A 25,886-nucleotide genomic window follows, 5' to 3' on the forward strand; every position below is an offset into this window, starting at 1 on the left:
AATTGGGAAGAGCGCCTGGCCCGGACGTATCTCTGTCGAATTCATTAAACATTTCTGGCCAATACTTGCGCCTCTATTTTTCAGAACAGTCGCGATAAACGATAAAGGTCAAATAAGTAGCTGTATGAACACAGATTCAATTAAATTACTACTAAAGCCTGGACTAGTTATCGGCCCTTATCACTGGTTAATGTACAACCCCAATTCTAATGAAGTTGTGTTAAACATAAATAAAAACAGGATACAATGATTTGCATGTTCAACCTATATTTAATCGAATACACTACAAAGACAAGATATTTCATGTTGAAACTGATCAACTTTTAACTTAGAATTTTATGGCTGCAACACTTTCCCAAAAAGCTGGGACAGGGTCATGTTACCACTGTGTTACATCACCTTTTCTTTTAACAACATTCAATAACCGTTTGGGAACTGAGGACACGAATTATTGAAACTTTGTAGGTGGAATTCTTTCCCATTCTTGCTTGATGTACAGCTTCAGCTGTTCAACAGTCCGGGGTCTCCGTCGGTGTATTTTACGCTTCATAATACGCCACACATTTTCAATGGGCGACTGCAGGCAGGCCAGTCGAGTTCCCGCACTCTTTTACTACAAAGCCACGCTGTTGTAACACGTGCAGAATGTGATTTGGCATTGTCTTGCTGAAATAAGCAGGGGCGTCCATGAAAAAAGACGTTGCTTGGATGGCAGCATATGTTTCTCTAAAGGCACTAACACAGCCCCATACCATCACAGATGCTGGCTTTTGAACTTTGCGTCCATAACAGTCCGGATGGTTCTTTTCCTCTTTGGCCCGGAGGACACGATGTCCACAATTTCCAAGAACAATTTGAAATGTGGGCTCGCCGAACCATAGAACACTTTTCATCAGTCCGTCAAAGATGAACTCTGGCCCAGAGAAGCCAGTGGCGTTTCTGGGTGTTGTTGATAAATGGCTTTTGCTTTGCATAGTAGAGTTTTAAGTAGCACTTAAAACGGATGTAGCGCCGAACTGTATTTACTGACATTGGTGATGCAGTGGAGCCTGAGGGATCGAAAGTCACGGGCATTCAATGTTGGTTTTCGGCCTTGCCGCTTCCATGCGGTGATTTCTCCAGATTCTCTGAACCTTTTGATGACATTATGGACCGTAGATGATGAAATCCCTAAATTCCTTGCAATTGTCCGTTGAGGAACATTGTCCTTCAACTGTTGGACTATTTTCTCACGCACTTGTTGACAAAGAGGTGAACCTCGCCCCATCTTTGCTTGTGAATGGCTGAGCAATTCAATTGAGGGAAGCTCCTTTTCTACCCAATCATGGCCCCCACCTGTTCCCAATTGGCTTGTCCACCTGTGGGATGTTCCAAACAGGTCTTTCGTGAGCATAACCTCAACTTTCTCACTCTTTTTTGCCACCTGTCCCAGCTTTTTTGGAACGTGTCGCAGGCATAAAATTCTAAGTTAATGATTATTTGCTAAAAACAATCAAGTTTATCTTTGTAGTGTATTCAATTAAATATAGGTTGAACATGATTTGAAAATCATTGGAATGGAGGTTTCCTCCCACACCCCAAAAAGATGCATTAATCGGAGACTCTAAATTGCCCGTAGGTGTGACTGTGAGTGCGAATGGTTGTTTGTTTATATGTGCCCTGCGATTGGCTGGCAACCAGTTCAGGGTGTGCCCCGCCTCCTGGCCGATGTTAGCTGGGATGGGCTCCGGCATTCCCGCGACCTGCGTGAGGAGAAGCGGAATGGAAGATGAATGAATGTCACAGCGTAAAAATCTAAATGTGACTTGACGCAGAGAAAGCTTTCGATAGTTAACTGGGCTTTCCTGTTTGCAGTACTTTGAAAATTTGGTTTTGGAGACTCATATATGTATATATACACACTTGCTTCCGCGATACGTCAGAATGCTAATATTAAAGTTATCTGCTCGCGAGTGACAGAACACAAAATCAATTTGTATGTTGATGATATTTTTTATTTACAGGAACCCAAGTCATAGAATTGAATTGGAACAGATAGACTGCAACAACAGCAAACTCTCATTTCTACATTTCTACATCTTAAACGCCACGAACGTTTCAAAAACCCAATAATCGCAGCCACCTTAGCAGCTTGTTGGAAAAGTCGAGAAGCTACAGGATTTCAATTAGCTCCCATTCCTCCTTGCAGATCCTTTCCAGTTCTGTCAGGTTGGATGGTGAACGTTGGTGCACAGCCATTTTCAGGTCTCTCCAGAGATGCTCAATTGGGTTTAAGGCTGGGCCATTCAAGAACAGTCACGGAGTTGTTCTGAAGCCACTCCTTTGGTATTTTAGCTGCCAAGATGCAGTCGTTCGTGTAGAGAGAGAAGAGCAGCGGAGAGAGGACACAACCTTGGGGCGCCCCAGTGCTGATGCTGCGTGTGGATGAGGTGGCCTCGCCCAGCCTGACCTGCTGTGTCCTGCCCGTCAGGAAGCTGTAAATCCACTGGCAGATGGCAGGTGAGACGCTGAGCTGGAGAAGCTTGGATGAAAGGAGTTCAGGGATGATGGTGTTGAACGCTGAGCTGAAGTCCACGAACAGGATCCTCGCGTAGGTCCCTGCACTGTCGAGGTGTTCTAGGATGAAGTGGGGTCCCCTGTCGACCGCATCATCCGCAGATCTGTTCGCTCGGTAGGCAAACTGCAGGGGGTCCAGCGGGGGACCTGTGACGCTCTTGAGGTGGTCCGGCACGAGACATTCAAAGGACTTCATGACTACAGATGTCAAGGCGACAGGCCTGTCGTCATTTCCCCCTGAGATTGTGCATACTTGGCGACTTAAGCATAATCAACCTCCCAAATAAATATTCGTAATCATTACTCGTTGCGTTAGCTACCGCTAAGAAAGCAATTTTACACGTGCGGTCTAGCGGGGACGGTGACAAGGAGGCCGGCCCGGGGATGGAGCAGCTGAGACCAGGAGGACCGGCTGCGGATGATTGATTGGCCATGGGACCGAGCGTCAACTGCGACATGCATATATGTTGCTGTTGGGAGGGGACCGTTGCTTGATTTGATATTTATTTTCCTGTTTATGTTCGATGATTGGAAAAGTTCCAAGGGGGGGTCGGCAGTTATTGGAGTTGTAAAAGATTTGCGTTTAATAAGTGTTACATTAATGTAAGAGTTGTTTTGTGTACCAAATTACATTGGGATTTGATGGACCTCGGTCCCACCCCAACAGCGATGATTGGGGACGCTGGGAGCAATTCTACTTTGACAGGAACTGATGTGACTATTGTTCTATTAGTCATTCCAAACTGCTCCAAATTGCTCGAGAAGCCTAACCTTGAATACATGAACGTTCTCTTTAGCAGGCTGAGCCGCAGACAGGGTCTGTAAAACTGGAACATGCCTCAGCATGAGTACGTGTCCTCATATTAGGAATGACTAAAAGGCCAGAGCTAGAGGACCTGAGAGCCTGTCAGGGTTCATAGCATAAAAGCAAATCGGAACGATAACAAAGTCCAAGACCCTGAAGACACTTAAAAAAACAGTAAGAAAACCATAAAATGGATCCTGAAACTCAAGGAAAGCCCAGGCAGTTGTTTTAAAACTGTGCTCCTGTCTAAGTCATGGTGTAGTGGTACAGCCGTGGGGTCCACAGTCCCTCCCCTCCTCGTGAGGGTGGGCAGCAGTGTCCAGGTCCGACACACTGTACATCTGTAGGGACGAGAGAAGAGAGACCCCAAAACACGTTTAGCGGCATTTTGCAGCCTGTTAGCACCTCATAGCACCAAGTCGATAGATCATATTTTGGAACGCGGTGGCCCAACGATGCCCTTTAAATTGACTTTAGGCCTCGAGGAGCCACTCATTTTCCAAATTCTGTCCTCCAGTGTCATTTGTTTATGTATTCATTGATTTTCTTCAAACATCTTGCCACAAACACAAGCTACGTATGCTATTTAATTATCAAATCTCGGCATCCCGAAATTTGCTCCCTCACGTGTGCATCTTTTCCAAATATTGGCCAACATAAATATCCATCCATCCATTTTCTGAGGCGCCTGTCCTCACAACGGTCGCGGGAGTGTTTTATGATTAATTGTGATCTTGTGCTTGGACTATTTTGGACCGTATTAAAACAGAGATAACAATCTGAAGTTGTTGTTTTTTTTTAAGCTATATACAGAACCATGATTTTTTTTCTGCCTTATGCCGTTTGATTGGTGAAGAGGAGTCAAACGTCGCTTGTGGCTACGTTGGATTGACGCAACGGTCGAAGACCAAGTCGAAACAAATATATCGAGCGTGCAATTATCGATAAATAAGCAATATTTAGTAAATAGAAGTCGTGCGCAGCATGCAGATCATTGTAACAGAGTAAAAGTACAGTTTCTTCAAAACATAACTACTCAAGTAAAAATGAAACGTAGGATGCATTAAAACTACAAGAACAATTTATCCAAAATGTTACTGGAGTAAATGTAGCTAATTCCTACCCACCTCTGGAACTAAATATCCACAGATGTACAGAACAGTACATATAACAAATATATCGGGAAAAATAAGTTCATAAAACCACAATAAAAAGTCAGAGGTCCAATCTGGAAATAAAAGATTCATATTTATATATGCTTGTTCGGTTTTAAGCAGTTTCAGTGTTTTCCTAAAATTCTCAACTTCATTGCGCTAAACTTAACAGTAACGAATCGATTTTCACTGGACCCAGAAGCACGCGGAGGCTGAGAGGTTTGTGGTGAAAGGTTTATTGAAGAGGGTATGGAAATTCAGCTACTGCGGGTCGAAGTCAAAGAAGAAGAAGAGGTGGAAAGCGGGTTCTTCGGCAGAAAGAGAAGAGGAAAGCACAGAGCCTAGAACTGAATGTGGGGACTTTGAATGTTGGGACTATGACAGGAAAATCTCGGGAGTTGGTTGACATGAGGATGAGGAGAAAGGTCGATATATTGTGTGTCCAGGAGAGGGCGTTATGTGTAATGTGATTAGTGGCGATGCCCCACAGGTAGGATGTGACCTAGAGGTGAAAGAGAAATTCTGCAAGGCGGTAGACGAAGTAGTTCTGAGCATCCCGGACAGAGAGAGAGTCGTGATTGGTGCAGATTGTAATGGACATGTTGGTGAAGGTAATAAGGGTGATGAAGAAGTGATGGGTACGTACGGCATCCAGGAAAGGAACTTGGAGGGCCAGATGGTGGTAGACTTTGCAACAAGGAGGCAAATGGCTGAAGTGAACACTGTTTTCCAGAAGAGGCACGAACATAGGGTGACCTACAAGAGCAGGTGGATTACATCTTGTGCAGACGATGTCATCTGAAGGAGGTTACCGACTGGAAGGTAGTGGTAGGGGAGAGTGTGGCTAGACAGCATAGGATGGTGGTGTGTAAGAGGACTCTGGTGGTGGGGAGGAAGATTAGGAAGACAAAGGCAGAGCAGAGAACCATGTGGCGGAAGCTGAGACAGGACGAGTGTTGTGCAGCTTTTCGGGAAGAGGTGAGACAGGCTCTCGGTGGGCAGGAGGAGCTTCCAGAAGACTGGACCACTGCAGCCAAGGTGATCAGAGAGGCAGGCAGGAGAGTACTTGGTGTATCTTCTGGCAGGAAAGGAGAGAAGGAGACTTGGTGGTGGAACCTCACAGTACAGGAAATCATACAAGGAAAAAGGTTAGCTAAGAAGAAGTGGGACACCGAGAGGACCGAGGAGAGGAGAAAGGAATACATTGAGATGCGACACAGGGCAAAGGTAGAGGTGGCAAAGGCAAAACAAGAGGCATATGATGACATGTATGGCAGGTTGGACACTAAAGAAGGAGAAAAGGATCTATACAGGCTGGCCAGACAGAGGGATAGAGATGGGAAGGATGTGCAGCAGGTTAGAGTGATTAAGGATAGAGATGGAAATGTGTCACACAATGAAGTTATGGGAAAGAGTAGTGGAGGCTAGACTCAGGACAGAAGTGAGTATTTGCGAGCAACAGTATGGTTTCATTGTTACTACATTGTGTATTTGTAGATCTAGAGAAAGCCGATGACAGAGTACCGAGAGAGGAACTGTGGTACTGCATGCGGAAGTCTGGAGTGGCAGAGAAGTATGTTAGAATAATACAGGACATGTACGAGGGCAGCAGAACAGCGGTGAGGTGTGCTGTCGGTGTGACAGATGAATTTAAGGTGGAGGTGGGACTGAGCCCCTTCCTGTTTGCAGTCATGGATAGGCTGACAGACGAGGTTAGACTGGAATCCCCTTGGACCATGATGTTTGCAGATGACATTGTGATCTGCCATGAAAGCAGGGAGCAGCTGGAGGAACAGTTAGAAAGATGGAGGCATGCACTGGAAAGAAGAGGAATGAAGATTAGCCGAAGTAAAACAGAATATATGTGCATGAATGAGAGGGGTGGTGGGGGAAGAATGAGGCTACAGGGAGAAGAGATAGCAAGGGTGGAGGACTTTAGATACTTGGGGTCAACCGTCCAGAGCAATGGGGAGTGTGGTCAGGAAGTGAAGAAACGGGTCCAAGCGGGTTGGAACGGGTGGAGGAAGGTGTCAGGTGTGTTATGTGACAGAAGAGTCTCTGCTAGGATGAAGGGCAAAGTTTATAAAACAGTGGTGAGGCCAGCCATGATGGACGGATTAGAGACAGTGGCACTGAAGAGAAAACAGGAAGCAGAGCTGGAGGTGTTGAGGTTCGCTCTCGGAGTGACCAGGTTGGATAAAATTAGAAATGAGCTCATCAGAGGGACAGCCAAGGTTCGATGTTTTGGAGTCAAAGTTAGAGAGAGCAGACTTTGATGGTTCGGACACATCCAGAGGAGAGAGAGTGAGTATATTGGGAGAAGGATGATGAGGATGGAGCTGCCAGGCAAGAGAGCTAGAGGAAGACCAAAGAGAAGGTTGATGGATGTCGTGAGGGAAGACATGATGGCAGTTGGTGTTGGAGAGGAGGATGCAGGAGATAGGCTCTCATGGAAAAGGATGACGCGCTGTGGCGACCCCTAACGGGACAAGCCGAAAGGAAAAGAAGAAAAAGAAGATGGAGATGGATCCTTGAGGCATACTGTCGAGACAGGGAACGTGCGGCAGGCGGTGGAGACAGGTTTGAGCAGAGACACATGGAACGTCGGATGGATCTTGAGGGATTGTGGGAGTTAGAATTGAACTGACGTGGGACTGATGATTTTAGTAATTGGGAATAGGCCAATGAAGCGCGGAGTGAGTTTGCGGGATTCCGTCTGGAGTGGGAGGTCACGGGAGGAAGGCCAAACGGACTGAGGCTAAGAAAAGGCAAGAACAAATAATTATTTTGGATTAAAAACCATCAAAAAGACTACAGTAATGTTAGAAGTTACTGGCTGCACACTTACACAAAACTGCATACACTTTTATTTGATATATCCCATTACAGATACACATCCAGATATCCTTATAAACACAAACAAACGCACACCATATCAACATAGGGCACGTTGGGAAGTTCACTCCGGGCGCGCTCTCCGCAACCCGGAACCTTCGGTAACTCCGAGTGTTCTTAGTGTGTCTGCCACTCGATATAAGTCAAACTGACACATTCAATATGGCAGATGTACTGACGCATCCCCAGCAATACACAACATGTTCAGTGGTAAAGTTCTAGAAAGTGGAGCACGCTCTGTCTCTGGGCGCCGCGGTCAGCGGACTGAATTTCCGAACGGTCCCCAAACACTAGGCTGAAGCTAGGATTGGTCTGCGACTGCATGACGTCAAGACGGGAAGCGGTTTTGGCAAGACAAGAACTTCTGCGGTCTCTTCAACGTGGACGCTGATCTGAGCCACGTGGGGGAGGGCCCAGCGCTGAACCATTTCCAACCTTATTGTTTAAACGACTTTGCATTTTCAAATAAATTGTTCAACTTTTCATCTGGCCTAATCATTGAAGTTTTACCTCGACCAGAATAAAAGAACCGGCCGGGCAATAGAGGTTTGTACCGCCACCAGGTTATACCCGGGCCGTGACTTTTCTTTGTGCTCTTTTGCTAACCTCTAACAAATGGTGCCGGGACCCGGATTCTGAAGAGGCACATCGCCGGGGAGACGAGCTGAGACATCCGAGAACTGCAGCAAAACAAAGGGAAGCAGTAAATTCCTGCCGGATAGTCTCGCCTCACACTCTCCCGGTGCTGTTTAAATTGAAGTGGCACAAACTAAATTACAAGTCAGGGTAAGTTTTTAAGAATTGAAAAGGTTGGAAAAGCTGTGTTTGTCTGCGTTTTTGTGTGTGAAAAACGTGTTCACGCCTCGGGTTTTAAAGTCCCTGGCGGGATACCGGCGTGTTCCTGCCTAAAAAGGTTTAAAATTCTTAGATTCAGCCGGCGCGCCAATTGGCATAAACATTGGCAAATTCTAAAAGGTTGAGATTCCCAAAGTACACGACGACGGAAGTTTAAAACTATCTGGAGGGATTTCAATCCCGAAGGAACTGTGAGGCGAAGAAGATTGGTGACCCCACTCTGCGAAAAAAGGAACATTTGATGGTTTGTAGTCCATTCATGGTGGTTTATTAGTCTTGAACGAATCTCTACGGAAATTACGATTTGACGTCCTGTGAGAGACCGGAATATTAGATTTGAACAAATGTAAGTATTCAATCATTGGCTGTTCTACAGCACACTTAAGATTTGAGTAAGTTGAAATGAATTAACTAATACTATTATAAACATGCAACAGCACTAAAGTGCTAACTGGAGAAATTGGTCCGGACTGATTGGTGTGACCTAGTTGTTTGAATGCAAATTAAAGCCGGGACCAAATTGCCTCTGTAGTTTTAAATTTGGGAGACCATTTAAATTCAGGAGTTGTTGTGAGATGCGTGGGACTTTGTACGAATTCTTTTCTATGTCCAGACAAAGAGGTACGGTGAAAGGGTGGCTAGCACATGTGCCTAACAGTTCCGAGGACCGCTTTTGCATCCGACCTCGCCTGTGTGGCGTTTGCATGTTCTCCCCGTGCCTGCGTGGCTTTTCTCCGGGCACTCCGGTTTTCCTCCCGCATCCCACATCGGAGACTGTGACTGTGAGTGCGAACGGTTGTTTGTTTCTATGTGCCCTGCGATTGGCAGGCAACCGGTTCAGGGTGTACCCCGCCTCCTGCCCCGAAGTTAGCTGGCATACATAGCATACATAGCTTGTGTTTGTGGCAAGATGTTTGAAGAAAATAAATGAATACATAAACAAATAACACTGGAGGACAGAATTTGGAGCGCACCGGAAGGAAAATGAGTGGCTCCTAGAGGCCTACCCTAAATTTGGTAAATCCATATGATGGTTCTTCCTTTTGATATTAAACATTTACATTTTCAATTTTCAATTTCCAAGCTTCTTGATCACTGCGATTCTCACCAGGAGAACAAGACTGAGAACATTTCCATTGTTTGTCAGTGTCGATAAATTGAGTCACCCTCACTGTTTTAAGAGGTCTTTTATTCATGGTCATATATACACTTTACAGTTTACCCTCAAAAGTAGATCGACATCACAAAAACATTGGACAAAAAAACATTGCCTGCATTGCTTCAAGGAAGTATGGGTCTTTATGGTCCCTATTTCACAAAAACGGTGTTCAGAATTCCAGGTTACATTTCATGGTATTTACATCTAGATGTGTTCAAAAACTCAGGACAGAGCACCTTTTGTTTGAAGCCGCCCACTTTTCAAGTGAGCAAAGGTATTGGAACAGACATGAAATGAACTTGAAGTGAATAACATTTCATATTTGGTGGCATAACCCTTACTTGCAAAAACTGCATCGAGCCTGCGACCCATTGACTTCGCCAGACTGTTGCGTTCTTCATTTCAAATGCTTTTCCAGGCCTTTACTGCAGCCTCTTTCAGTTCTTGTTTCTGGGGGTTTCTCCCTTCGGTCTCCTCTTCAGGAGGTCAAATGCATGCTCTATTTGGTTAAAGTCCGGTGATTGACTTGGCCAGTCGGGAGAAGCTTTGTCATGCAACAAGACAATGAACCAAAACACACTGCAAACACAACAAAGGACTTCATCAGGGGGGAAAAGTGGAAGGTCTGAGACTGGCCAAGTCAATCACCGGACCTTAACCCAATAGAGCAAAGCATAGAAAAGCTAATTTATCTATATAGCGCATTTCAAACACAAGGTAACTCAATATGCTTTACATGATTAAAAGCATTTAAAAACAAAGACCAAAAACAGCTTAAACAATGAAAATGCTGCTTCACCATGTTTGCTTTGGACTCTGTGCTCCACTATTTGACCCGAGTCTGTCGATCTCAGGGCCCTGGGTTTATATTCCATTATCATTTCCTTCATGTATTCAAGACCTAAACCGTTTAGTGATGTATAGACCAGTAGCAGAACTTTAAAATATATTCTAAAGCTGACTGGTAGACAGTGGAAAGACTTTAGAATTGGAGGTAATATGCTCTGATCTCTTTGTTCTGGTCAGAACCCGAGCTGCAGCATTCTGAATGAGCTGCAGCTGTTTAATGCTCTTTTTGGGGAGTCCAGTCAGAAGACCATGACAATAGTCAAGTCTACTTGTGATAAAAGCATGGATGAGCTTCTCCTGGTCTGCGTGACACATGCAAGCCTTCACTCTGGATATGTTTTTCAGATGGTAGAACGCAGTTTTAGTCATTGACTTGATGTGACCCCCCTCCTTGAGTCGTCACCTTATCGTGATGGATGCGTTTGTGTGTCCCAATGATCCTAGGAGCTAAGTTGTCTGGGGCTTTATGACCCTGGCAGGTCACCCATGGCAAACAGGTCCTAGGTGAAGGACCAGACAAAGCACGGATCAAAGACCCCTTATGATGACGACAAAAAATGGACTCAGGTTTCCCTTGCCCGGACGCAGGTCACCGGGGCCCCCCCCTCTGGAGCCAGGCCTGGAGGTGGGGCTTGAAGGTGAGCGCCTGGTGGCCGGGCCTGCACCCATGGGGCCCGGCCGGGCACAGCCCGAAAGGGTAATGTGGGTCCCCCTTCCCAAGGGCTCACCACCTGTGGGAGGGGCCATAGGGGTCGGGTGCAGTGCGAGCTGGGCGGTGGCCGAAGGCGGGGACCTTGGCGATCCGATCCCCGGCTACAGAAGCTGGCTCTAGGGACGTGGAATGTCACCTCTCTGGCAGGGAAGGAGCCCGAGCTGATGTGTGAGATCGAGAAGTTCCGACTTGACATAGTCGGACTCGCCTCCACAAACAGCTTGGGCTCTGGTACCAGTCCTCTCGAGAGGGGTTGGACTCTCTTCCACTCTGGAGTTGCCCACGGTGAGAGGCGCCGAGCAGGTGTGGGTAGACTTAACGTCCCCCAGCTCGGCGCCTGTACGTTGGGGTTCACCCCGGTGGACGAGAGGGTAGCCTCCCTCCGCCTTCGGGTGGGGGGATGGGTCCTGACTGTTGTTTGTGGCTATGCACCAAACAGCAGTTCAGAGTACCCACCCTTTTTGGAGTCCTTGAAGGGGGTGCTGGAGAGCGCCCCCGCTGGGGACTCCATCGTTCTGCTGTGGGACTTCAATGCTCACGTGGGCAATGACAGTGAGACCTGGAAGGGGCGTGATTGGGAGGAACGGCCTCCCCGATCAGAACCCGAGCGGTGTTCTGTTATTGGACTTCTGTGCTCGTCACGGATTGTCCATAACGAACACCATGTTCACGCATAAGGGTGTCCACACGTGCACTTGGCACCAGGACACCCTAGGTCGCAGTTCAATGATGGACTTTGTGGTCGTGTCATCAAACTTGCGGCCACGTCTTGGACACTCGGGTGAAGAGAGGGGCGGAGCTGTCAACTGATCACCACCTGGTGGTGAGTTGGCTCCGAGGAGTTCGGTGAGGCCATGGAGAAAGACGTCCGGATGACTTCGAGGAAATTCTGGTCCACCATCCGGCGTCTCAGGAGGGGGAAGCAGTGCACCATCAACACTGTGTATAGTGGGGACGGGGCGCTGCTGACCTCGACTCGGGACGTTGTGAGTCGATGGGGAGAATACTTCGAAGACCTCCTCAATTCCACCGACACACCTTCCCATGAGGGAGCAGAGTCTGGGTTCTCTGAGGCGGGCTCTCCTATCTCTGGGGATGAGGTCACCGAGGTGGTTAAAAAGCTTCTCGGTGGCAAGGCCCCGGGGGTGGATGAGATTCTCCCGGAGTTCCTCAAGGCTCTGGATGTTGTAGGGCTGTCCTTGTTAACACGCCTCTGCAACGTCACGTGGACATCGGGGACAGTGCCTCTGGATTGGCAGAGTGGGGTGGTGGTGGTCCCCCTTTTTAAAAATGGGGAACGGAGGGTGTGTCCAACAACAGGAGGATCACACTCCTCAGCCTCCCTGGTAAGGTCTATTCAGGGGTGATGGACAGGAGGGTCCGTCGGGACGTTGAATCTCAGATTCAGGAGGAGCAGTGAGGATTTCGTCCTGGCCGTGGACCAGTGGACCAGCTCTACACCCTAGGGAGGGTCCTCGAGGGTGCATGGGAGTTCGCCCAACCAGTCTACATGTGTTTTGTGGACTTGGAGAAGGCGTTCGACCGTGTCCCTCGGGTGGTCCTGTGGAGGTTGCTTCAGGAGTATGGGGTACCGAACCCCCTGATACGGGCTGTTCGGTCCCTGTACGACCGGAGTCAGAGTTTGGTCCGCATATCCGGCAGTAAGTCGGACTCGTTCCCGGTGAGGGTCGGACTCCGCCAAGGCTGCCCTTTGTCAGCGATTCTGTTCATAACTTTTATGGACAGAATTTCTAGGCACAGCCGAGGCGTAGAGGGGGTCCGGTTCGGTGGCCTCAGTATTGCATCTCTGCTTTTTGCAGATGATGTGGTTCTGTTGGCTTCATCAAGCCGTGACCTCCAACTCTCATTGGAGCAGTTCGCAGCCGAGTGTGAAGCGGCTGGAATGAGAATCAGCACCTCCAAATCTGAGACCGTTGTCCTCAGTCGGAGAAGGGTGGCGTGCCCTCTCCGGATCGGGGATGAGATCCTGCCCCAAGTGGAGGAGTTCAAGTATCTTGGGGTCTTGTTCACGAGTGAGGGATGAATGGAGCGGGAGATCGACAGGCGGATCGGTGCAGCGTCTGCAGTGATGCGGACTTTGTATCGATCCGTTGTGGTAAAGAAGGAGCTAACCCGAAAGGCGAAGCTCTTGATTTACCGGCCTTTCTACGCTCCTAACCTCACCTATGGTCACGAGCTGCGGGTCGTGACCGAAAAAACGAGATCCCGGATACGAGCGGCCGAAATGAGTTTCCTCCGCAGGGTGTCCGGGCTCTCCCTTAGAGAAAGGACGAGAAGCTCGGTCATCCGGGAGTATCTCAGAGTAGAGCCGCTGCTCCTCCACATCGAGAGGAGCCAGATGAGGTAGCTGGGGTATCTGATTCGGATGAATCCCGGACGCCTCTCTGGTGAGGTGTTCCGGGTACGTCCCACCGGGAGGAGACACCGGGGACGACCCAGGACACGCTGGAGAGACTACATCCTTCGGGTGGCCTAGGAACGCCTAGGGATACCCCCGGAAGAGCTGGATGAGGTGGCTGGGGAGAGGGGCGTTCCTGCTAAAGCTACTACCCCCACGACCCGACCTCAGATAAGCGGCAGAAAATGGACGGATGGATTGATATGACTGTTAAAAGTCAGGTCGGAATCTATCAGAACACCAAGGGTGGCATATACAGGCTGAACAGAAGGGTCCAAGAACAGACTCTTGAGGGACCCCATTGGTCATTGCCATTCGATGAGATTGAACACGTCCAATGGTTACAAAATAGCTCCTTTCCTCCAGGTAGGACCTGAACCATTTAAGGACTGTTCCATTTAGTCCTACCCACGTTTCCAACCTGTTCAGCAGTATATTATGATCTACCGTATCAAAAGCCGCGCTGAGGTCCAAGAAGACCAGAATTGACACCTTTCCCGAGTCAGTTGAATAGTTTCTATCATTTATCACTTTGATAAGAGCAGATTCTGGACTGTGATAAGTTCGGAAACCTGACTAGTAGCCAGCCTTGTCAAAAAGTCCATTTGAGTTCATGAAATTGCTGAGTTGGTTCGTCGAGCGTTCTATTTTTTTAGAAGAGACTTAATGGCAGCTACTTTAAGAGCTTTTTATAAGTCAGTAACAAAGTCATTACTTTTTATATTAAACAATGACATTTTTATTAAAAGCTTCTTGATCGCTGCTATTCTCACCAGCACACTTGTGTGTCTTAGCCTGATACTTATAAGAGAATCTCTGGCCACAAACTGAGCAGGAGAAAGGTTTCTCACCAGTGTGGGTCCTTGTGTGGAATTTTAAGCTTTCCTTCACAGAGAATCTTAGACCACAAACTGAGCAGGCAAAAGGTTTCTCACCGGTGTGTGTTCTTGTGTGAATTTTTAAGCTTGCCTTTTCAGAGAATCCTTGACCACAAACTGAGCAGGGGAAAGGTTTCTCACCAGTGTGTGTTTTTGTGTGTATTTTTAAGTTTCCCTTTTCGGAGAATCTTTGACCACAGACTGAGCAGGAATAAGGTTTCTCACCAGTGTGCGTTCTTGCATGTCTTGTCAAGTGTCCCTTTTCAGAGAATCTTTTACCACAATCTGAGCAGGAAAAAGGTTTCTCACCAGTGTGGATTCTTCTGTGTATTTTTAAATCTCCCTTCCTCGTGAATCTGTGACCACAAATTGAGCAGGAAAAAGGTTTCTCACCAGTGTGCGTTCTTGTGTGTCTTTTCAAACTTCCCTTTTCAGAGAACCTTTGACCACAATATGAGCAGGCAAAAGGTTTCTCACCAGTGTGTGTTCTTGTGTGTATTTTTAAGCTTCCCTTTTCAGAGAATCCTTGACCACAAACTGAGCAGGCGAAAGGTTTCTCACCAGTGTGTGTTTTTGTGTGTATTTTTAAGTTTCCCTTTTCAAAGAATCTTTGACCACAAACTGAGCAGGAAAAAGGTTTCTCACCAGTGTGGGTTCTTGTATGTCTTGTCAAGTGTCCCTTTTCAAAGAATCTTTTGCCACAATCTGAGCAGGAAAAAGGTTTCTCACCAATGTGGGTTCTTGTATGTTTTTTTAAATTTCCCTTTTCAGAGAATCTTTGACCACAAACTGAGCATGGAAAAGGTTTCTCCCCAGTGTGGGTTCTTGTGTGTCTTGTCAAGTGTCCCTTTTCAGAGAATCGTTTACCACAATCAGAGCAAGAAAAGGGTTTCTCACCAGTGTGGGTTCTCGTGTGTATTTTTAAAGCTCCCTTCCGAGTGAATCTTTGACCACAATCTGAGCAGGTAAAATGTTTCTCTTCAGTGTGAATTCTCATGTGTTGTTTCAAATACTTCATACAAGCAAAGGTTTTGCCACACTGAGAACATTTCCATCGTTTGTTGTCAGCGTGAAATGTCATATCAGCTTCAGACTGTCCATCATCATCATCATCAGTGTGAGTAGAGCGCAACGTCATGTCGTCACCATCTGATAGTGGAGCGAAGAGGCCGTGTGCTTGTGATCCTCCACAGTGGTCTTCTCCGTCACCTTCTGTCTTCATGGGTTGACTTGAGCTGCTGCTGCTTGGAGGCTCCGCCCCTTTGCTCTCCTCACTTTGACCTTCATCTTCACTCTTCAAAGGGACACCAGTCCATGGCAACTTGCTGATATCCTCCTCCTCCTCCTCTTCCTTTTTAACATGGGGGGGCTCTGGCTCCTCCTCTTTTTTAATTGGAATGGGCTCCTCTTCCTCTTTGATGTGGTGGACGTCTTCGTCCTCCACTTCCTCTTTAATGTCAGGGCGCTCTGGCTCATGCCGCTCAGTACAAAGATCTTCAGGGATGTCTGCAAGACAAACAGACACGTTTCGGTCAATCTTTTCTCATGTTGTGTATTATGCGGGGATCTCGTTTGATGAGCAGGGGTGCATAAAGTACGATCAATCGCCATCTTTGGACAGTCCTGTTTTTTGTCATTCTCAAAGTATTGTTCCAAATCTGTATCCAGTAGCTACGGTCAGCGGACATGGAAAGGTCTTCTTCCCATTTGGTGATTGATAAGTGCATTGATTTAGTACATGAAATTCATTTAGAAACTTTTAAAAGATTTCTTTTTTCAATAGTTGTAGGTGGTCCATTCCATGTTGTTCCCATGTACTAAAATGAAGGGGTATATTATTATTATATTTTTTTTAAAATCTGGATTATGACAGATTGGGGAGAGTTTACTGGGCCTTTCGGTTTAGCTCCTTCTTCACTACAATGGACCAATGCAAAATCTGCATCACTGCAGACGCTGCACCGATCCACCTGTCGATTTTCCGTTCCATTCTTCCCTCACTCGTGAACAAGACCCCAAGGTACTTGAACTCCTCCAGTTGGGGCAGGATCTCATCCCCGACCTGGGGAGGGAACTCCACCGTTTTCCGACTGAGAACCAGAGTCTCAGATTCGGAGGTGCTAATTTTCATCCCAGCCACTTCACACTCGACTGCGAACCGCTACAGTGAGAGTTGGTGCTCACGGCTTGATGAAGCCAACAGAACCACATCGTCTGCAAAAAGCAGACAAATTCTGTCCAAGTTATGAACAGAATCAGTAACAAAGGGCGGCCTCGGTGGAGTCAGACCGTCACCGGAAACGAGTCCGACTTATTGCCGGCAATGCGGACCAAACTCTGACACTGGTCATACAGGGACCGAAGAGCCCGTATCAGGGGGTTCGGTACCCCACACTCCCGGAGCACCCTCCCACAGGACTCCCCGAGGGACACGGTAGAACGCCTTCTCCAAGTCCACAAAACACATGTAGACTGGTTGGGCGAACTCCCATGCACCCTCGAGGACCCTGCCGAGAGTGAAGAACTGGTCCACTGTTTCACGGCCAGGACGAAAATCACTTCCCGACGGATCCTCCTCTCCAGCACCCCTGAATAGACCTTACCAGGGAGGCTGAGGAGTGTGATCCTCCTGTTGTTGGACACACCCTCCGTTCCCCATTTTTAAAAAGGGGGACCACCACCCCACTCTGCCAATCCAGAGGCACTGTGCCCGATGTCCACGCGATGTTGCAGAGGCGTGTCATCCAGGACAGCCCCACAACATCCAGAACCTTTAGGAACTCCGGACTTATCTCATCCACTCCCGGGGCCTTGCCACCGAGTAGCTTTTTAACCACCTCGGTGACCTCAACCCCAGAGATAGGAGAGCCCGCCTCAGAGACCCCAGACTCTGCTTCTTCATGTGCAAGGCGTGTCGGTGGAATTGAGGAAGTCTTCAAAGTATTCACTTACTGAACTCCTCCCACGCCCGAGTTTTTGCCTCAGCGACCACCAAAGCCGCATTCCGTTTGGCCAGCCGGTACCCATCAGCTGCCTCAGGAGTCCCACAGGCCAAAAAGGCCCGATAGGACTCCTTCTTCAGCTTGACGGCATCCCTCACCGTTGGTTTCCACCAACGGGTTCGGGGATTGCCGCCACGACAGGCAACGACCACCTTACGGTCACAGCTCTGGTTGGCCACCTCAGCAATGGAGGCACGGATTATGGTCCACTCTGACTCAATGCCCCCCGCCTCTCCCAGGACGTGGGTGAAGTTGTGCAGGAGGTGGGAGTTGAAACTCCTCCTGACAGGGGATTCCGCTAGACGTTCCAAGCATGATACGTTTGGGCCTGCCAGGTCGCACCGGCATCTTCCCCCACCATCTGAGCCAACTCACCACCACGACCACAAAGTCAATCATCGAACTGCTACCTAGGGTGTCCTGGTGCCAAGTGCACGTATGGACACCCTTATGCTTGAACATGGTGTTCCTTATGGACAATGGACAATGATGAGCACAGAAGTCCAATAACAGAACACCACTTGGGCTCTGATTGGGGGGGCGTTCCTCCCAATCACGCCCTTCCAGGTCTCACTGTCATTGCCCACGTGAGCGTTGAAGTCCCCCAGCAAAACGATGGAGTCCCCAGTGGGAGCGCTCACCGGCACCCCCTCTAAGGACTCCAAAAAGGGTGGGTACTCTGAACTGCTGTTTGGGAGACGGTGGGAGGCTATCCTCTCGTCCACCGGGGTGAACCCCAACGTAAAGGCGCCGAGCCGGGGGGGCAAATAAGTATACCCACACCTGCTCGTGGCCTCTTACCGTGGGCAACTCCAGAGTGGAAGAGAGTCCATCCCCTCTCAAGAGGACTATATCTAGTCGGAACTTCTCGTCCTCACACACCAGCTCGAGCTCCTTCCCTGTCAGAGAGGTCCCTAGAGCAAGCTTCTGTAGCCGGGGATCGGATCGCCAAGGTCCCCGCCTTCGGCCACCGTCCAGCTCACACTGCACCCGACCCCTATTCCCCTCCCACAGGTGGTGAGCCCATGGGAAGGGGGACCCACGTTACCCTTTCGGGCTGTGCCCAGCCGGGCCCCATGGGTGCAGGCCCGGCCACCAGGTGCCTGCCTTCGAGCCCCACCTCCAGGCCTGGCTCCAGAGGGGGGCCCCGGTCACCTGCGCCCGGGCAAAGTCAAGGGAAAACGTCTTCCTGAATTTTTTATCTTCATAGGGGTGTTTGGAGCTGTGCTTTGTCTGGTCCCTCACCTAGGACCTGTTTGCCATGGGTGACCCTGCCAGGGGCATAAAGACCCAGACAACTTAGCTCCTAGGATCATTGGGACACACAAACCCCTCCACCACGATAAGGTGACAGCTCAAGGAGGGGGAGTAGTCTGATATTTGTGAAAATGTGTTAATGAGGTCGAAGACTGCCTGAAGAGAATACTTGGGTTCCTGTAAGTAAAGAAGAATATAATCAGTATATAGATGGATTTTGTGTTCTGTCACTAGTGAGCAGACACCTTTAATATTAGCATTCTGACGTATAGCAACAGCAAGAGGTTCGATGGATATTGCAAATAGCATTGGTGAGAGTGGACATCCTCGTCTGGTTCCTCTTTGGAATGTAAAACTGAAGTAATCCTATTTGTGGTGACTGTCGCTTTCGGCGAATTGCATAATGTTGCTATCCAAATGAATCCCCAAAGCCAAATTTGCCAAGTACTGCAAACAGGAAAGCCCAGCTAACGTTATCGAACGTTTTCTCTGGGTCAAGTGACATGATGATTGCTTTTAGATTTTTTACGCTGTGACATTCTTATTCAATTTAACGGACGTCTGACATTATTTGTGGAACTTCTGCCTTTAATGAAGCCCGACTGGTCATGGTGGATTATCGACGGAAGCCTTTTAAAATGTCACTACGAGGGCTTTCGAGGTAATCTTGATGTCTACATTCATCAGTGATAAGGGCCGATAATTAGCCGGGAGAGGGGAGTCTTAACTGACTTTAGTAATAACTTCATTGAAGCTGCGTTCATATGGCTACTTACTTATTTTTATCGTTTATCTCCTTGACTGTTCTGGGAAATCGAGGTGCTAGTTAGTATTGGCCAGAAATATTCAATGAATTCGACGGGGATTCCATCCGGGCCAGCCGCTCTTCCCGATTGCATATTTTTTAATGCGTTACGTAATTCTGGGATGGTTAGAGGAACATCAAAGCTGTCTTCAAACAAACTGATTAACATTAACATGAACATTTAATTTGTGCATTTAATTGAGGGATGTTTAGATCAATTCAATTAAAAAAATTCAATTTCTTTTTGGTCTGGGTTGTTCGAAGATGCGTATAAACTGCTATAATAATTGTAATTATCCATTTTCTGAGCCGCTTCTCCTCACTAGGGAGCCAATCCCAGCTGTCATCGGGCAGGAGGCGGGGTACACTCTGAACTGGTTGCCAGCCAATCGCAGGGCACATACAAACAAACAACCATTCGCACTCACATTCACACCTACGGCCAATTTAGAGTTGTCAATTAACCTACCCACCGGTTTTTCAGCCTCCCTATGTCAGCAAGACCAAAGTCGTCCGTATACTGCTCGAATATATTTGGGCATTGTGGCTGATTGCTATTTTTGAGATTTGAGCGAACTCATTTTTGTGGCGGGCCACATCGTAGTTACGGTTTACCTCGGAGGGCCGTTATGACTGAACTAGGGATGGGCGAGTACCGATACCAGGTGTCGGCATCGGGCCGATACCGGCCTCATTTCAAGGTAGCGGTTACTTGCGAAGGCTGCCGATGCCAGCCACAGATACTCAAGGCATAAAAAAAATAATAATCTGACATAAAGTCCTACTCGGCAGTAGTTGGCACTACACCGCGACCTTTGACACATCGGTGAATCATTATTTGGGTCAGAAAGAAAGAGCTTAGTTCACAACTATCTGTCATTGTGTGAATTTTTATTTTATATATCAAAAGTACTATTCGTATTGGTCTCGGTGAGTACTTAGGACTGAATACTTGTCCTGGTATCAGTCCGAAAACAAGTGGTACTGGAAGTCGGCCTTCTGGATCTGCTACTGTCCTATTTACTGTAAAAAAAAAAATAAAAAAAAAAGTAGTCTTTTATGGACTAGTATTGAGACTCCTCTTTGTCTACAGTTATAAAAGGCCGAGATAACCCGAGTGAAATTAGAGTCAATGAGGCATTTTTCTTCTGACTCAGTAAGGTGCGTTGCTTGTCATAGGAGGAGGTATAATCCATCCATCCACGACCCACAGCTCGTGACCATAGGTGAGGGGAGGAACGTAGACGGACCGGTAAATCGAGAGCTTTGGCCTTTCGGCTTAGCTCCTTCTTTACCACAACGGATCGATACAAAGTCCGCATCACTGCAGACGCCGCACCGATCCGCCTGTCGATCTCCCGTTCCATTCTTCACTCACTCAATTGCTCCAGTGAGAGTTGGAGGTCACGGCTTGATGAAGCCAACAGAACCACATCATCAGCAAAAAGCAGAGATGCAATACTGAGGCCACCAAACCGGACCCCCTCTACATCTCGGCTGCGCCTAGAAATTCTGTCCATAAAAGTTCTGAACAGATTCGGTGACAAAGGGCTGCCTTGGCGGAGTCCAACCCTCACCGGGAACGAGTCCAACTTACTGCCAGCAATGCGTACCAAACTCTGACTCCGGTCGTACAGGGAGCGAACAGCCCGTATCAGGGGGTTCGGTACCCCATACTCCAGAGGCACCCCCCACAGGACCACCCGAGGGACACGGTCGAACGCCTTGTCCAAGTCCACAAAACACATATAGACTGGTTGGGTGCACTCCCATGCACCCTCGAGGACCCTCCCTAGGGTGTAGAGCTGGTCCACTGTTCAACGGCCAGGACGAAAACCACACTGCTCCTCCCGAATCTGGGATTCAACTTCCCGACGGACCCTCCTCTCCAGCACCCCTGAATAGACCTTACCAGGGAGGCTGAGGAGTGTGATCCCCCTGCAGTTGGAACAAACCCTCCGGTCCCCCGTCTTAAAAAGGGGGACCACCAACCCAGTCTCCCAATCCAGAGGCACTGTCCCTGATGTCCAAGCGATGTTGCAGAGGCGTGTCAACCAGGACAGCCCCACAACATCCAGAGTCTTAAGGAACTCTGGGCGAATCTCATCCACCCCCGGGGCCTTGCCACCGAGGAGCTCTCCCACTCCAAACAGAATCCTGCAAATTCACTCCACGCTTTATTGGTCCGGAAGGCGTCCGTTGAAAGGGACTGTCATGAGTCATGCTGCAGTTCTACTGTTGGAGCTTGGGTGGCGCTTTGTGCCCTCTCTCTCTCTCTCTCTCTCCCGTCCCCTCTCTCGTTCCAGCACCTTCCTCGGCCATGCACCTGTCACCAGTCAGCCCTCATTACCACCTGCATTTAAGCATACCTGATTCTGGAAAACCTTGCCAGAGTATTGCAGCTTCCACAGCGGTACCACGGCTCCTCAGTCTCTAAGTAAGTCCACTCCATTCCTTGTCATTCTGACCTTCGTGTTCTTCCCTTGTCCTCAGTGTTCCTTCCATGTCCCTCGTCAAATTTAAATAATAGCTAAAGGCTATTATTAGCTATTTGGACCTAAACCATTTTGTGTTTTATAGACCAGTAGCAAAACTTTTAAAATCTATTCTAAAGCTGACTGGGAGCCAGTGTCAAGACTTTAGAACTGAAGTCATATGCTTTCCTCCGGTCAGAACCTGAGCTGCAGCATTCTGAATAAGATGCAGCTGTTTAATGCTCTTTTGGGGGAATAAAAGCACGGCTGAGCTTCTCCTGGTCTGGTTGACACATGCAAGCCTTCACTCTGGATTTGTTCTTCAGATGGTAGAAGGCCGTTTTAAGTTATTGATTTGATATGAAAGTCAGGTCGGAATCTACCAGTACACAAAGGTTTCTGACTTGGTCTTTGGTTTTTAAAGAGAGTGACTCCAGGTATTTAGTAACAGGACTAACTCAGTTTTGTTGGGGTGTGCCGCCCCCCTCCACCCCACATGATAGGGTGTTCATAATGCATCGTCAAACGGCGCCCATGAGGATCATTCAAATGAGAACGCGCGGAACACGGGAACCAACCTGCGCAGCTGCGTAGCACAGTTCGATATCTCGTATTGAACGCAGCGTCCACCAGTCGACCTTGTGGCCCCTCCTCCTCTTTCGGTCCACAAAGTTCCTCGTCGTACTCCGCCGTCCTCCTCGCGCACATTTTCACACGCCGATCGCAACACTTTTCCGCTCTACGTTGGAGGGACGAGGAAAAACAAGCGATCGTCGGACATGTTAAACAATATAATATGGCTCGTCGCCGAGTGAATGTTGTTCCCCATTTGTGTCAACTTTGGTGGGAAAAACGACCAATCAGCATTCCGAGAGGATGTTTTCAAAATCCCGGCAGTTAATAATCATAATAATTTGAATTTTAAGCGAGCTGGTTTTAACACGTTGTTGCCTTCATGGACATCTGTCTGTCTGTCTGTCTGTCTGTCAAGAGACTTTAGAGAAGTGTACTGACAACGGTGTGCTTACTTGTTTACACGTTTGTGCACTTGCGGTATTTGGCATGTCAAGTGCGCTCGTTTCATGTGGCTTCAACAACACTGATATTGAAGTTATTGTCGCATGTTGATGACATCATTCTGTAACTCATTCTGTGGCGTATATTGCCAAGTCATGGGTTTGTTTTGTTTTTTTGGTACTGTGGACAAGTGATATTCCTACCACTTGGCAGCTGCTGAAAGTAACTAACTTAAGTTACTTTTGAAATCAAGTAATCAGTGAAGCAACTCAGTTACTTTTCGGGTTAAGTAATCAGTACAGTAACTAAGTTACTTTTCCAAGGGAACTGCGCGCAACGCTGCTCGTAGGTGGCGGAAAGAAAGAAGAATACGTTACCTCACACTTGGTCGCCGCTTAGCGTCTCTTTGTTAGCAAGCGACGCTAAAATAAGCTAAGCTAAGCTAGGCTAGGCTAGGCTAGGCGGAGAAGCTTCAACGTAGGCGAGACGAGTTCGAGCGGACCCGAAGATGACGTAACAAATGACGTTTTAGTCCCCAAGAGGAGTCCCCGGGTCGAGGATTCAGAACGTGGAGTACAAATTGAGGAAGGGTTGCTGCAGCTCGGGCGTCCCTCCTCCTGCCGCATCGCGAGAACGGGAAGGAGACGGCATTACCCACAATCCTTTAGGGCATGCGTTGCGTCATCACGTAGTCGGAGCTCGTCGGTGCGCTGCTGCTTGAAATGCTTTCTGCCGTAAAGGATTGTGGGTAAGCTATATCGTCTCTCCTCGCGTGAAGATTGCTCAGGAGTAACGGAAGCTAAAGTTCGCGCCGTGCCACCTTTCCGACGACTTTAAGTTCATTTCGATCGCACAGGAAAGGAAAGGAAGCGGCAACCAAATCGTCCTAATTTTTGAACCGAACGTCCCTCACGACTTTAGTGGACGTAAACATCATTCGTGCAATCTTCGTTGTCCGCTCGTTGAAGCTAGGCCGACCTAGCCTAGCTTAGCTTAGCTTAGCTTGCTAGCAAAGAGACGCGTTTGCGATCGCGGAGATCACGTGTGAACATACAAGTCTCGCGTGGGAATGTTTGCGAGGAGGACAGCAGAGTTCGCGGAGGGAGTTTGCGGAGCAACAGACGAGGAGGAGGAGCCGCCGCGGCGCCAGCGACCGGACGCGGTGTTCAATCTGCACCCTCGAGTTGTGCCGCACAGAGCAGGTTTGCGCACTTCTTACTCTCGCTCGTTGGACGATTGCTTCACCTTTACACCTTTTCAAATCATATTATTATTATTATTATTATTATCACATTGTTGCAACCCGAGAAGAATGCGCAAGCAGTCGTCTGTTGTTCTCGTCGTCGCCTCGATGGGCTCTCTGCTTGAAGGCGCTAGCGCGTAAACAGGATCGAGGACCGAGGAGGTTGTAAATATTGTCAACGCGGATGAGATTCGACCCGCGTGTGTGTTTGTCTTCTTTTGTCTTGCAGACGTCCGTGAAAATCTTCACCCAGAGCGGCAGCGGTCGGTGTCCCCTCACAAGAAAGAGGAGGAGGACAACGGAGGGGTTCGGCGCATCAAAGAGGAAGAGGAAGAGGAAGCGTTCCGACACATTAAAGATGAAGAGCAGGAGGAAATCATCAAGGTTCCATCGACTGGTGTCCCTTTGAAGCGTGAAGATGGAGGACAAAGTGAGGAGGGACGAGGGGCGGAGCCACCGAGCAGCAGCTCAAGTCAACACATGACGACGGAAGGTGACGGAGAAGACCACTGCGGAGGATCACCGGCAGACGGCCTCTTAGCGCCACTATCGGATAGTGACGACATGACGTCGCTCTCTCCTCACGCTGATGACGGCGATGATGATGACGATGTTGACGAACAATGTGGGACGACGTGCCACACTGCCGACAAACGCTGGAAATGTTCTCAATGTCGGAAAACCTTTGCTTCGAAGAGCAATTTCAAACAACACGTGAAAATACACACAGGGGAGAAAGATTTCGTCTGCTCGGTTTGTGGTCTAAGATTCTCTGTGAAGGGAAGCTTAAAAAAACACACAAGAACCCACACCGGTGAGAAACCTTTTGCCTGCTCCGTTTGCGGTCAAAGATTCTCCGTAAAGGAAAACTTGAAAAAACACACGAGAACACACACCGGCGAGAAACCGTTTGCCTGCTCGGTTTGCGGTCAAAGATTCTCGGATAAGAGCAACTTAACAATCCACACGAGAACCCACACCGGAGAGAAACCTTTCTCCTGCTCATTTTGCGGTCAAAGATTCACTCAGAAGGCGCACTTAAAAATCCACACGCGAACCCACACTGGGGAGAAACCTTTTTCCTGCTCAGTTTGCGGTAAAAAATTCTCTCGGAAGGGACATTTGACAACACATTCAATGACGCACACTGGAGAAAAACCTTTTTCCTGCTCGCTTTGTGATCAAAGATTCACTCAGAAGGGAACCTTAAAAATCCACACGCGAACCCACACTGGTGAGAAGCCTTTTTCCTGCTCAGCTTGTGGTCTAAAATTCTCTGACAGGGGAACCTTAACAATGCACACAAGAACACACACTGGAGAGAAACCCGTTCCCTGCCCGGTTTGTGGGAAAAGGTTCTCTCTTAAGTATCTGGCAAAGAATCACAAGTGCGTTGGCGAGAATCGCAGCGATCGATGAAAGTTTCGCCGCATCAGTTCACGCAACAAAGATGGATTCCGTGTACCTTCTTAATGTTACCGTGAACACAAAGTGTTTCATAAAGTTGACATTGTCTACATCGTGGTTCCGTGCTGTGAGTTCTCAGTCTCTGACTCCGGACCAGACCGGTCAAAGGTGGCGGAAGCTCGGCAACTAACCTGCCCGGTGGGTTCAATGACTTGCGGTCAGGGTAGGCAAGTGAGGCAGAGCCGCACTGCCCCCTGGTGGTCTTTCCATTCCACTGCATGCGATGAATAAAAAGGAAAAAAAACCTTATGATTCAATGAAATTGTTCCATTTTAGTTCTATGATCTGTGCTTTACATTGATTTTCTTTTTCAATCCAATCATTTGAATTATTTCATAA

General features: G+C 48.2%; 2 protein-coding genes across 3 annotated transcripts; one reads left to right on the top strand and one right to left on the bottom strand.

Moving 5' to 3' along the window:
- Positions 1-169: 169 nt before the first annotated feature.
- On the bottom strand, positions 170-23,561 carry LOC133473663 (gastrula zinc finger protein XlCGF57.1-like). Of its 2 annotated transcripts, XM_061765249.1 has the most exons (4): positions 23,215-23,561; positions 22,399-22,559; positions 14,928-15,788; positions 170-3,702 (listed from the first exon to the last, which is right to left on the bottom strand). In XM_061765249.1, the coding sequence occupies exons 2-4, from the start codon at positions 22,526-22,528 to the stop codon at positions 3,608-3,610; spliced, it is 1,086 nt and encodes a 361-aa protein (XP_061621233.1). In that variant the 5' UTR covers positions 22,529-22,559; positions 23,215-23,561; the 3' UTR covers positions 170-3,607. The 2 variants fall into 2 exon arrangements, with proteins under 2 accessions (XP_061621233.1, XP_061621232.1); XM_061765248.1 differs by lacking the exon at positions 170-3,702 and having other exon boundaries at positions 9,434-15,788; positions 23,215-23,559.
- Positions 23,562-23,591: 30 nt separating this feature from the next.
- On the top strand, positions 23,592-25,503 carry LOC133473672 (zinc finger protein OZF-like). Its single transcript, XM_061765275.1, has 2 exons — positions 23,592-24,039; positions 24,310-25,503. Exons 1-2 carry the CDS (start codon positions 23,907-23,909, stop codon positions 25,497-25,499), a joined length of 1,323 nt encoding a protein of 440 aa, XP_061621259.1. The 5' UTR covers positions 23,592-23,906; the 3' UTR covers positions 25,500-25,503.
- The last annotated feature ends 383 nt before the right edge of the window (positions 25,504-25,886 follow it).

This window comes from Phyllopteryx taeniolatus, unplaced genomic scaffold (genome assembly GCF_024500385.1).
Source record: "Phyllopteryx taeniolatus isolate TA_2022b unplaced genomic scaffold, UOR_Ptae_1.2 contig_34, whole genome shotgun sequence".
In the NCBI taxonomy this organism is placed as follows: Eukaryota; Metazoa; Chordata; class Actinopteri; order Syngnathiformes; family Syngnathidae; genus Phyllopteryx; species Phyllopteryx taeniolatus.

Bases quoted from the DNA above. Each gene is read 5' to 3' on its own strand.
- LOC133473672 (XM_061765275.1), top strand. From the start codon at position 23,907: ATGTTTGCGAGGAGGACAGCAGAGTTCGCGGAGGGAGTTTGCGGAGCA. The intron at 24,040-24,309 runs GTTTGCGCACTT...TTTGTCTTGCAG, and splicing joins AGTTGTGCCGCACAGAGCAG to ACGTCCGTGAAAATCTTCAC.
- LOC133473663 (XM_061765248.1), bottom strand. From the start codon at position 22,528: ATGTGCGCGAGGAGGACGGCGGAGTACGACGAGGAACTTTGTGGACCG. The intron at 15,789-22,398 runs GTTGGTTCCCGT...TTTGTCTTGCAG, and splicing joins TGTGCTACGCAGCTGCGCAG to ACATCCCTGAAGATCTTTGT.